At 38.6% G+C, this 13406-nt stretch overlaps 1 protein-coding gene across 1 annotated transcript; it reads left to right on the top strand.

Moving 5' to 3' along the window:
• The first annotated feature begins 7518 nt into the window (after positions 1 to 7518).
• kcnj1a.1 (potassium inwardly rectifying channel subfamily J member 1a, tandem duplicate 1) lies at positions 7519 to 11026 on the top strand. Its single transcript, XM_006804641.3, has 2 exons — positions 7519 to 7603; positions 9224 to 11026. Exon 2 carries the CDS (start codon positions 9259 to 9261, stop codon positions 10378 to 10380), a length of 1122 nt encoding a protein of 373 aa, XP_006804704.1. The 5' UTR covers positions 7519 to 7603; positions 9224 to 9258; the 3' UTR covers positions 10381 to 11026.
• The last annotated feature ends 2380 nt before the right edge of the window (positions 11027 to 13406 follow it).

The following is a 13406-nucleotide window of genomic DNA, read 5'->3' as shown; positions in this document are numbered from 1 at the left end:
TGAGCTCATGGGGCAATGATCAGTGTGGAGTTTATTCAAATACATCCATGTAGATATTCATTGATCATATTTCAAATTTTGTTACCAGGGTAATGTGTACACAAAATATGATATCCATCAGGCTGCGGGCAGAGAGGTGGATGCTTGACACTGAGATGTTATTAGCATGACATACAGAAAACTGAATGTGCGCTCTCCACTTAACAGACGACGAAAGATGAAAACGAGAGCAGAGAGAAAGAAAGATAAGGAGATGATGATAAGTAGGGGAGGAGCAACAGAAGCAGCTATTACCAGAAAGGCTCTTCTCGTACATCCTACACTGAGTTTGGGAGGATATTTATGACTCTGCAGCCCCCCCCCCCCCCCTTTTTTTTTTTTTTTCTGCACATCACCCCTCACCCACCGCTTCCTGTCACCAGGATAGACTCTTGTTTTTGTTTCCCAGGATTCACTGGGACTGGGGAAGCGATGACAGCGGATTATGGGACATCAATGAGCGAAGCTGCAATAATGAGGAACTTGGGATTTGGCCGAGGGTTATGAGTTCTGGACCGTACTCAGGGTTAACGGCGCTAAGCTCGATGGTAATAATGAAATGTTGGTGATTTTAATTGTAATAATTCAGGTCCTTCAGCAACAGCTGTGCCGATCCCGGGTGCGGATGAGCCCCGCGTGGCTTCGAGTTGTTCAGATCTGGGGCATGTTTAATTATTTCCCCTCCTGAGGTTACACGACTGATCAAAGCTTGAACCCCCTTCCACCTTATTACTGCAGTCCCTGCAGTTCACTTTACACATATCACATTAACCACACATCATACATTAATAAAGCTTCCTAGCACATTTTGCTATTACAAGTGCTTGAAGGAAACCTGTGTATATTGTACACCCATTTGTATGATGCTTAAGGGGTGTGCAGTATAATAGGCTCTTTGTTGTTCCTATAATAAATAATCCATTAGAAGCATGAGATGGTATTATCCTGCTAAGGTGAACTGCAGGATAAAGAAGCATAATACAAATGTTGTTAAGAGTCATGTATGCTTCCAGTCTGATTTAATATCCATCAGTGCAGAAATTTCCATATGAAAAAAACGCGTGGTATCTCCTCTTTTCAGTGCAGTTATTCTTGATTTCCTTCCTACAAAATGAAAAATATATGAGGATAGCAAGCACTGGGTAAGCTGCGGTTTAAATCTTTACAAATAGTAGAGATTGCAAAAGGGAAATGTACGATGTAGAAATGTCGGCAATGCCCATTTCTCTGCAATGTAATGATAGTATCATAGGTCAGCAGATTGTGGTCCATAGATAATGGTGTGTGTTATTCCACAGGAAGTGAAGAAATGGAAAAGAACTCCTCGCATATAGTGAGATGGAAGTGCCATTTTTCTTAATCCCCCTCACTGCCTCCTTGGCACCGCCACACCCGCCTCCATCCTCACGTTCCCACCAAGTCCCCCTTCGGCGCCGTCCCTCTTACACTTCTCTCACCTCCTCCTAGGCTTCATTAGCTCTGATTGATCCTCTTGTCAGAGCTTATGGCACAACGATGAAGTGCATTGTTACCATCAACCCAGAACACAGTGGGAATGAAAAATCAGAGGCCAGCCGGGGAAAAAATATAGCACTAGGAGGGCATAATACAGAGCACTGAATAGTTTAGCAGGATTTCTGAAGTTTGAAGCTGCTATGATTTTTACTGCTATAGTCTCATACACTGTATGGCCAAATGGAAATTACACCTCCAGGAGCTGCTCGGCCATGGAAACCCATGATATGAAGCTCCCATAGTACAGGTTTCATGCTGATGTTAATGCCAGAAGAGGTTTCAGCTGTTTCAGCAACTTTCAGCGATGTGTCTAACCACTTTGCAACCCCACATGACTGAGTTTCTGCGGTTCGTAAACAGTTCCATTCTGCAATAATACTGCTTACAGTTGATGCTGGTATTCTATTATAGTACCCGGTTTGAATTCAGTGAGCTCTTTAGAACAATCCACACAATGTCACAAATGTCTGAAAAGACAAAGTGAATGGCAGGGCAATGGGACTGGGAACACCTGAATTCAAAGACTAACATGGCCTTATACTTTCATCTATGTTATATATCTATAATACTTGAAACAAGTGCTTTTTGTTTGTTTGTTTTTTTTATTTTGCACTACAAAACTTAGGGGCAAAGCTGTAGGTCGGAATTTCAAACCAGTCACTGCATGGGGAAGAAAGATATGCTTGGTATCAGTAATGTGTAAATTATCAAACAATTTGTCCTACTTACTCAACATTGTCTAGTTCTCTAGCTCACATCATTTTATAAAGAAATATTTAGGTGCAGTAACCATTAGTGAATTGTTTTTAGTTATATACAATTTTTAAAGGAAAGCAAACTTTTGGTATTAAATCATTTAGTATTTAAATTGTAAATAATATAAATGTGTGAACAAAGCTTGGACTGCTTCCTAATGTCGCAATGATCTTATTATTTTTATTGGCAACATAATAGCAGTCGGTGACTTTTTAGAATAATAACCACAATTCCAAAAAGAGTTGGGGTGCAGTGGAAAATGTAAATAAAAACAAAGTGTAATAATCTGAAAACCTCACATATTTTATCCTTAATGGAACATAGACAACATATCAAATGCTTGAACTAAGAAAATGGACCATTTTAAGAAAAAAAGATGGGTCATGTTGAATTGATTTGTAGTGTTGCTCTCATTCCAAGGCCATCTTGATGGGCATATGCTATGCTATAACATACATGTGCCTTTCTGCACTGTTGCAGCCTTTCCTGATGTTCAAGCTGCCAATTCCATGCAAGCTAATTCTCCTTTCTACCACCAGAGATTCAGGCTTTTGAAGTGAGTGCTGGTCCCATTCCTCTTTATTCTGGAGGATACAATGTCCATGTTTTCCAGAAAAGAATTTCAAATTTCAACCTGTTCGACCACAGAGCAGTTTTCCACTAATTCCATTTTAAATTAGCTTTGGCCCAGAGAGGGTGATGGCATTCATATGTTCACATATGGCTTCTTCTTTACATGACAGAACTGTACCCTGAATTTCGTGGATGGCACCCTGAACAATGTTCACAGACACTGATTTCTGGAACTGTTCCTGAGCTTAATGCCGTGCCGTCCGAGGACCTGAAGATCACTGGCATCCACTGTTGATTTTCAGCCTTGTTGCTTGCCCACAGTTTTCTCCAGATTCTGTGTACTATGAGATTTTCACTGTATTTGCAGTTTTAAATGAAAGAACATGACATCTTAACTTTTGACAAACTCTGGCTCTCTAAGATTTTTTATACCCAGTTAACCTAATTATTTGTCAAATGTTGCCCCACTTGTTTCTTTTTAACAGCCTTTTTGTCTCCCCCGTTCCATTTTTTGAGATGTGTTGTTGCCATCAAACTCAAATTAAGCTAATATTTTCCATAAAAGTCACAGTTTTAACATTTCACGTGTCTTCTATGTTCTGCTGAAAAAGCAGGAAATATGGGTTCATAGGATTTGTAAATCCCTGCAGTCTGTTGTTTATATTTTACTTTTTGAAATTGGAGTTTTGCTGTAATATTTCACTATAGAAGCAAACTGCTGTAATTGTATCAAAATGTATCAACACCGTAAGAACATTTTTAAATGTAGAGTCTTTTGCATCCATGACTGTTCAAATCATAAATCCTGTTTTGCTGTTCTACACTTTTAACTGGGTAAAGAGAAAGTGAATGATCCTTTTATAGACACCACTGTACTGCCCTGACACAGTGACACTATGTGGTGATAATGGGTATAGCAGGCAATAATTCCTATATTGCTCTTCTGTATGAAGTTTAGCATTTGCAAGCAGAAAGATCCTTAAAACCAGACTACTATGGCCTCTGAACTGGAATATTAGAATCTAAGTTTTGGGGAAATATTTGTTGTCATAAAAGCTTTTCACATTTAGTCTCCGATTGAAGAGACTAAATAGATTGCATTTTAGTATCTGTTTCTGTCTGCGCTACATGCATGGACTGACATAACAAAACTATTTAAAGAGTTTTTGTTGGCTTGCTTCCTTCCACAATCTTCAATTATCTTAGGCAACACTTGTTTGTTAGTGTATTCTCACGCTAAAGAGAAATCTTATACATTTCTTGGGATCTCTCTTGATTTCACTGACAGACTGAAACACCACAAACAGCATTTTTCATTATGATGAAAATAAAAACAAATGGGTTTTTTTTTAGGAGTGTTTATAGTTTATATTTAGAGTTTTCAGTTGAATTCAGAGCAAGTATGGTTATTACCGGAAGAGTCCTAGCTCAAGACCTGAAGAACAGGACACCGAGTACTGCAGTGGTGTAAACTTTTGCTGTTTTGAACATTTAGAATTTGTAGTATAGAGCAAGGGAATCATTCAGGCAAGTGAACAACTCGTAAGGATGAACTGAACATTGTCTCTTCAGAAACAATATTCGGTTCTTGTTCTCAGTAGGCCTCACTAATCCTATTGCTAAGAAATGTGTACGAAATCGAAGCTCGTGTCTTAGGTATGGCATTATTTGATCTGTTCACAGGGATCGGATAGCATACGCAGTTTTGCCCTCGACTTCATTTTCTCATATGTTCTTGCCTTACTGTTTCCCTCCCACAATTCAAAGGACTTCAGCTTGCATTAGTAGATGAAAACAATTAACTCAGTGAAGAGGAAATAAAATACAAAACCCCTTTTTTTATAAGCTTAAATCACTTCTCTCATTCAAAGTTGTTTTTTTCTCACCTCACCACTCTGCAATCGCACAAAGGCTTGCGAGGAATAAAAACAAATAAAATACTGTATAATGTGAAATGACACCAAAATGCTAAAATATCACCCCACTGAAAAATAAAACTGTACAACTGTTCACTGGCCTTGATTTCTTTTTGTATTTCAAAGGGTGATATGAGACCAATAAAAAGAAAGACTCCTGTGTTATGAAGGCTATTTTCTGCTGTGCAGCGGTACAGTAGTACAGCATTGCTAGAGGAGAAGGTGTCTCTAAACCTGCATAATAAATGTTTCACTTATATATTTCATATCATGCCACCAAAAAGGCACCAGAGATTTGAAAATCTCTAAATCCTTGTACCACCAGGGATGTAAGAACAAAAAGTGACAGTTTTTTCCCTATAGGCTTTTTTTTTTTTTTTTTTTTAACACAGCACCCATTAGAGGAGCAGGAGGTCAGCACTGTTTGACAATGATGGCCTTGGACTGACACATAACATAACTTTAGGGGGAAACCAGCTGAAATAGTTAGATGGACTTTAACTTTTTTATAGGAGGCTTTGTAACTTCATCTTTATTAAATAATAAAGAAATAAAGTCAGATCTCCATCCACACTACTGCGCAAAACTCTTTTCTTTATATGTTTAAATACAGTATAAATGTTTTGCCGTACTGAGCAGCATGGAGTTTCTGTGGTACCACTGTTGTCTCTCAGTACAAACATCCTGGATTCAAATCCAGTCTGGGGTCTTTCAATGTGGAATTTGTATGTTCTCTGCCTGTCTGCAAATCTTGTCTCCAGGTACTCTGGCTTCCTACCTACAGTCTAAAGACATGCGTGGGGTTGATTATCATAAATTTATAGCCAATCCTAACTCCACACTGTAGGTGTGAAAGTGAATAGTTGACAACCTTTCCAGGCTGTACACTGGCTTTCACCCCATGACAAATAGGACAGGCTTCAGTCAGTCGTGGTCTATTCCCTATTACAAAAAGATAATTATCCACTCTGGTAAACCATTATTACACCTTGGCGTTAAAGAAATCAAAGACAAAAAAAACAACCTTGTGAGTTCACACTGATAGACTGACTGCCTTTGATCACCAACTTTTAAACAGTCCTCAATTTTGGGTGGTGTGGTTGAAAGTTAATGATGCCATCATGCAAGTGGCAGAGTATGAGGAGACACGTTCCTGTTTCATACAACACTTCTTTTTTTTTAAATTATTCATCACATCATCATTAATACTAACTGAATGACTTCAAACCTTTTCTTCCAAAAGTGATCCAGAAACAAGCACTGGTCAGCTAAATGTTTTAGTTAAGCTGGACAGGAACTGGCATTGTTTTCTTTTACTGTGAGACAAATAGCCACAAAGCTGACCAGTAACTAGAGCGCTGTGATAATTTTGTGCCATTCAAAAGAAAGAAGAAGAAAATAACAAAATCAGCCGACAAGTTTGAGTTTGTCACTTGAGACTGCAGCAGAGACTAAATTTGTGTATGAACTTTTGGCTCAAATGTAAAGCATAATATCTTTAAGCATTTTAATGCATGCTGGTACAGTGATGTAGCATGTACCCCATAATTAGTTGTAAAAGTAGAAAAAAGACCCTGCAGTACTTGCAGGATCTTTAGAAAAAATCTTTTAATAACCGTGAAAACAACATGTGGAAAAAGTGTGAAACTGGGATAAAAACGTTTTTATTGTTGTTTCAGCACAAATTAGTACAGCAATTGTCTAAAATTGTCTAAAATTTCATTACCATTAAATTCATATGTTAATTATATGAATATATGTTCATATGTTGTTAAAGCAGACCAACATGTGGTCTTGTAGCTAATAGCCACACGGCAAGAAATAAAAGAAAGAACGAGGGCAAATCATTTCTTTGCATTTAGAATGATGAAATCATTTGATTACTGACTGACCGCTGACCTTGCAGCATTTGCACCACACCTAATGGTGCAGTGCAATGCACGTGTTGCACTTATTGCTGTATTCCACCACAATTTACGGTTTACCACAACAGTAAAGAGGGGAAAGTGTTTTTTGCTTAGAGAATGATAACTCAGAATTGTGAACAGTGTGAGTGCAGATGTTTTATTGACAGTGCTAGCACTACGCATGCAGTGTGCATTTCATATTTTTGTAGCGGTCATTTTTGGTAAAGTGCATGACTTAATTGTGAAATATACACGCTACTTGTTAAATGGACAACATACCTGTTAAAAAACTTCAGACACAGAAAATGGTCTCACTGTTCAAAAAAAAAAAGAAGAAAAGAAAATATTTCCTCCCAAACTGTCAATAATATTATGTGTGTATAGAGTTTACAGTAAATAACGCAACACAGTCTGTTTCGTCATCAGCATCCAGAACACGAAACGTGTGGTGTCAACACCACACAATATCGAAATGTGAGGGCAACTGCACGAAAGCCGCAAAAAAGAACCAACAAACTGTGAATTCAGAGGAACTCTGACACCACAATAGACACGAAGTGTGATGCACAGAGGTCAGGGTGGCTCTAGGTGCCAAGCATGTATGAAATAAACCGTATTTCTTCTAACTTGGGAAGCATGTGCATGGGTGTGTGTCTTAGGATGCTTGGTCATGTGTATGTTTTGAGTCAGAAGTGGGGATGGGGGTGGGGACACTTGATGTCTCTGTGGGCGTAAACATCACCTGGGTGATTCCAGCACATTGAGACAGGACGATATAAAGCCACTCAGGTACAGATCAGCAAGCACAAGAGAGGGACACGCCTAAACTGTCCCAATCAGCTGGAAGCAAGAAAGACAGAGACGAAACTGACTTTTCGACGTGAACTTTTCACTTCGGTGAGTTTGGCTTCAGGTCTTTTATTTTAAAGTATGAATTTTCACATGTACATTTTTACTTCAAGGAAGTTTAACAAGGTTACTTCACTCGTGACCTGTTTTTGGTTTGTTTCTACCACAGCAATGTACATATTAGACGAAAAACATACACAACATACCAGTCGTGATTTTTTTCTGGGTAGCTTTAAGAAAGTGTTTTTGCTACAGCATTTCAGTCACAGCAAGAATTGCTCAATCCAAAAAAAATCCATGAACTAAATTTTCACTACAGAAAAAATAAAATACAGAAATGTACATGTACTGCTTTACAAACATGAATTACATTTAAACTTTGAATATACTAAACTTCTAATATACTATGCTTTAAATGTTAAACTTTGAGCAGTTTTAATGTACATTTAAAGCTATGAGGACGCATATCAAGAGTTCTCTTCTATGTCACGTTTTCAATTGTGATTCTACCTGTTTTTTTGTACTTATCATATCTGCAATTAAAAAGCTTATATAATTTGAAATTACTTCAGCACATATCTTGTTACAGCATGACAACATGGTGACCTAATGATTAGGTGTAAAATGACTAGGTTTGCTTCTAAAAGCATTAAAGCTTGCCAACAAGCAACAACGTGTAATTATCAGATTTCTTTTGGCAAAATGTCACGATTTGAGCTTTGAGGACTGCAAACAAAAAAATAAACTCGCTGTGCTGACTTTTTTGTCCTACTTCACACTTGCTAACAAGCACAGCATGATCCAAATGGCTGTTTGCATGGCTTGGCAAGAACAGAGGCCATACTTATTTGGAAACCTCTGCACAGCCAACACTGCCAGCTACCATCCATCAAGCACCAGACTTATGAGAGAACTAAAAGCTTGAATAAAGTCAAAGATTGTTATGCCTGTGAGCTGTTCCCCTTCTGGCTGGGTTTGCTCAAATTATTTTAATGCCACGTTAAGTTATGCTACATTGAAACTCAGCAAACAAAGATGATCCTTGTGTTTAGACACTTGCGTAGGACCAAAGTTCCCGAATTATTTGGTTTATTTGGAACACTTACATGTTATGCTTCAGTGGAAACTTTTGTTTCTCATTAATGTCAGGACTCCACTGCAGCGCTGCATTTAGGATTACAGGCATTCAGTGATGATTAAATTTACTGTGGGACAGGGAAGCTTGGAACATTTGAGGCTGTGCATAGGGAGTTTACAGTGAGACTCAGCTAATCATGGGGCAAGGAGTAAAAATCTTTCAACAGGGTATCAAAAAGTAGAAAATGCCCTGAAATAAAATATAAAATCTGCCTCTTAAAGTTCAAGAATCATTGTTTTTTCATTTACAATTATGTTATTTCATTATTTTTTATGTTTCAAAATTGAATATAGAACTCAAATTGTGTGCTAAAAATATCTTTTTGTCAATATTAAGGAAACTAAGCGATTATTAGTCAGTTTTATATTCTTCTTTATTATAACGAGTGCAGAGCATATTTCTTTTTCTCAATATTTTTTTTGTCATTATCATAGCATCTTTGGTCTAGAGACTGTTTAATGGTTTGCTATTACGTATTTACGTGTTGTGCATATCCACGTTACATCATTTCCTATTTTATTGTATTTTAGGCTGCTGGCTCGTGAAACAAAAAACAAAAAACAAAATGTGTGGATCCATAGGCACAAGAATCAGGAAGTATCTGGATGAAAGAAGAAATCACAGGACCAGGCTAGTGACCAAAGATGGCCGCTGCAACATTGAATATGGAAACGTCAAGTACAGCAAACACTTTGCCTTCCTGGCAGATTTCTGGACCACCTTGGTGGAGGCCCGGTGGCGGTTCGTTTTCTTCAATTTCACTGCAACTCACACCCTCACCTGGTTCATTTTTGGTCTGCTGTGGTACTGGATTGTGCGTAATAATGGAGATCTGACCTGGCAAAACCCCTCACCAGATCACACTCCGTGTGTTTGGGGTGTTGCAGGACTCACCACAGCATATCTCTACTCCCTTGAAACACAGACCACTATTGGGTATGGCGTACGAGCACTCACACCTCACTGCCCGGGTGCTGTTGCTCTTGTCACTATCCAGTCAGTCCTCGGAGCAATTATTAATTGCTTCATGTGTGGTCTTATAATGGCCAAGATCTCTTTACCTAAAAAGAGAGCTAAAACCATCTCATTTAGTCCAATGGCTGTGATTAGCCCCAGAAATGACTATCTTTGCCTTTCAATCAGAGTGGCCAACCTACGTAAGAGTCTGATGATTGGCAGCCAGATCTACGGTAAGCTCCTGAGAACGACAACCACACAAGATGGAGAGACGATAATCATGGATCAGGTGAACATTGATTTTACTGTGGATGCTGGGAAGGACAACCTCTTCTTTATTTGTCCTCTCACTCTCCATCACATAATCGACAAAAGCAGCCCCTTCTTTGAGGTCGCAGTTGACACACTCCACAATCAAGACTTTGAGCTGGTCGTCTTCCTGGACGGCACAGCGGAGTCCACAAGTGCTTCTTGTCAAGTGCGGACCTCCTATATTCCTCGGGAAATTATGTGGGGCTACAGCTTCTTGCCCGTCATCTCAAGGAGCAGGGATAACAAATACAGAGTCGATTTCTCCAACTTCTCCAAAGTGGTGCCAGTAGCCACTGCACACTGCGCCTATTGTTTCCACAATATCAAGGGTCATCATCACCACTCCAGAGAAGGACAAGACAATCCCGGCTTTGAGGTGATAGAAATCACTGAGTCCCAAGATGCCACCAAAATGTAAGAGGTGGAAAGCAACACAAATAGAAATGGCAGCACACTGTGTAGCATTTAGATATGACGTAAAGAAATCTGCTTACTTGCACTTCTTTTGTGTGTGTGTGTGTGTGTGTGTGTGTGTGTGTGTTTTTTAAGCCACCATCAATTCCATAACATTATTGTGAACTATTTAGATATAAAACCACACCTGCCACTGTCTGCTGACCATAAGCCTGTTTTCAAAAAGGGAGGCCTGGTTATACAACACGCTTCAATGCAGGAACAAAGTATGCTCCTGCTTTAAATGAAGAAAAGCTCTTCTGTTTTACCACTTGCCTCACCTCAGGTTCATAGAGCATGGACATGAAGAAAATCAAACCAATGTATAAAACTGTATTTAACCCTCACAATGCAGTTGAAGAAGCAATGTTGTTGCCTTTGGTGAGAAAACACCAAAGTTTAAGTTTTCTTTAAGTACTGCCATAGCGTGTAGAAGAATTGACACATGAACTTGAAACACTGGAATATTCTTAACTATTCAGATTCTGAGGTACAGGCAAATGGTTGGGTACTGGCGCAAGTCTTTTCAACACTAGTTTATGTAGTTTCGTGTCTGTTCTGTTTGTTTGTTTCTTTGTATATTTTAAATGAAGAGAACAAAGTTGGTAGGAAACAAGCGTGCAGCACTGAGTACAGTATGCATTTGTGTGTGTAAAGTCTTTTTGTATTCTCTCTCAGGGAGAAAATGTTGATATTAATAAAAAAAAAAAAAAAATCACCCCAAATACAGTGTTTGTGCCATTTTACTGTTTCTACTGTCCATCTGAAGGAATCAAAGCTCCTTACAAGGACTTGTGATCACAGAAGGTCAAAACACATACTGTGACTGGTGCCAACCTCTACTGTGGCTGTTTTAGCTGTACACAGTGTAAAGTTTTGACATCAAACAGGAAGGGAAAGACAAACTAGCGTAAGAATTCATGAGATGACAGCTGGGAGCTTACAAAACCATTATTTAGATTTCAGGGTCAGAACATGAAACCAAAATTCACTATTTGGAGAAACAGCACCACATACAGTTCATTATTAAGGTAGACCCCAGAGCAGCTCTGTTCGCAGCCATATGCTCTCATGTAAAAGTCTGAACACGATGTTGCAAATCAATAAGTGAAATTACTAGAAAAAAATAAAGATGGTACATGCTCCAGAATGATATTTCAATTTAAAAAAACAAAACAAATGTCTGTGATGGCGATCAGAGATGGGCAGTAACACATAACGAGTAAAGTAAGGGATTACTATTGCAAAAACGTTAAGTAAGGGATTACTATTGCAAAAACGGTAATTAGATTACTGTTACTTTCCCGTAAGCACGCTGCCTTACTGAAACCGTGATTTTTTTGCGAGAGTGTCTCATGACAATGATGTAAGCGAGTGTGACATTCATGGCAACAGCTGTGTGCAGATCAACAATGGATAATATATTGAGTGGAGGAGAGAGTATGAGCGTGCAGCGTTTAAAGCGTGGAAGTACTGACCTTATTTTGAGTTTGATTACGTAAAAAGCGACAAAAACATTAACGTCCGCTGTTCACTGCGTGGGAAGAAAACGTCTTTTTACTTCAGAGCAAGCACCGAGTACGCTACCACGGAATGGGAAATTCACAGACAAACTCGCAGATTCTTCCACTGACCGCTGCAGCACACCTGCACCAGGGCAAACATCCGCCTGCTATACAGGTGAAAATAGAGCAACAGGACCGCTGAGTCTTTGATTTTATTTATTTTCTGCTGTGTTTCACTTGCATTTATTTGAAAAATATTTTATTTTATGTGCTGGAATGTGCAGAAACTACGTTTAAATGTTAAACAAATTTCTTCCAGTCAGAGAATGTTGCATATAATTTAATTTTTGCTTGATGCATAAAGTTAAAAGATTAAAAAAAAAAAACAAGTTTTAAAAAGAGACTTTTCCATTTGATTACATTTTATATGATGGATTATGCAGAAAAAGTAGAATTGGGCTGAAAGATCTATCGCTTTATTAACTTTTCAGGTTGTAAATCGTGTTTTTAAAAAGTAACTAAGCAACTAAGTAATTAATTACTTTTGAAAATAAGTAATCAGTAAAGTAACAGGATTACTTTTTGGGGGAAGTAATCAGTAATTAGTTACTGATTACTTTTTTCAAGTAACTTGACCAACACTGATGGCGATTCTCTTTTCCTGTTATAATAATAATAATAATAATGGATTGTATTTATATACAATCTTTTCTAGGCACTCAAAGCGCTTTACAATTCCACTATTCCTTCACTCTCATATTCACACACTGATGGAGGCAAGCTACAGTTGTAGCCACAGCTGCCCTGGGGCAGACTGACAGAAGCGAGGCTGCCATATCGCGCCATTGGTCCCTCTGGCCAACACCAGTAGGCTGTAGGTGAAGTGTTTTGCCCAAGGACACAACGACCAGGACAAAGAGAGCAGGGGGATCGAACTGGCAACCTTCCGGTTACAGATGAGCTTTCCAATCCCCTGAGCCACTTCGCCTCCATTATATGCATTTTAGCCAGTATGCTCCCACATAGCTGCTGTTTGACACAGACAGCATGCACAGATGCTATTTAACTGCCAAAAACATTATTTTAGGCTGCCTTCAGAAAACCCATGAAGACACATAGAAGTCTCACACTGCTCTGACCTAATTAAAACTAAGGAGTTTTGCATCTGCACACATAAATGATTAGATTTCACCATGACAAACAAATATAACACATTAACTTTGACCTATAGGAAGAAATGTGTGTAAATAGTTGCAATTCTCGGTGCATCTTTCAAGAGGATGAACAAGGCACATGAAACTCAGATGCATCTCTGCAAAATATATTTTAAAAAAAATTCAAACTCAAAACGGAGATGTATTGTGTAATTATGCAAGCTACTGTCAATATTACACTACTGTGCTTTTAGAGATGCGGTTTCTTTGAGTCTTTGTTTTTATTAACACTCACTTTTTGGTGAAACCACAGAAAGGCAACAGGGCATTAA

The sequence above is a fragment of the Neolamprologus brichardi genome, chromosome 14 (assembly GCF_056152115.1).
Source record: "Neolamprologus brichardi isolate AB-2024 chromosome 14, ASM5615211v1, whole genome shotgun sequence".
In the NCBI taxonomy this organism is placed as follows: domain Eukaryota; kingdom Metazoa; phylum Chordata; class Actinopteri; order Cichliformes; family Cichlidae; genus Neolamprologus; species Neolamprologus brichardi.
The sequence above is the reverse complement of the archived record's forward strand: the minus strand, read 5'-3'. Positions and strand labels throughout refer to the sequence as shown.

Bases quoted from the DNA above. Each gene is read 5' to 3' on its own strand.
- kcnj1a.1 (XM_006804641.3), top strand. From the start codon at position 9,259: ATGTGTGGATCCATAGGCACAAGAATCAGGAAGTATCTGGATGAAAGA.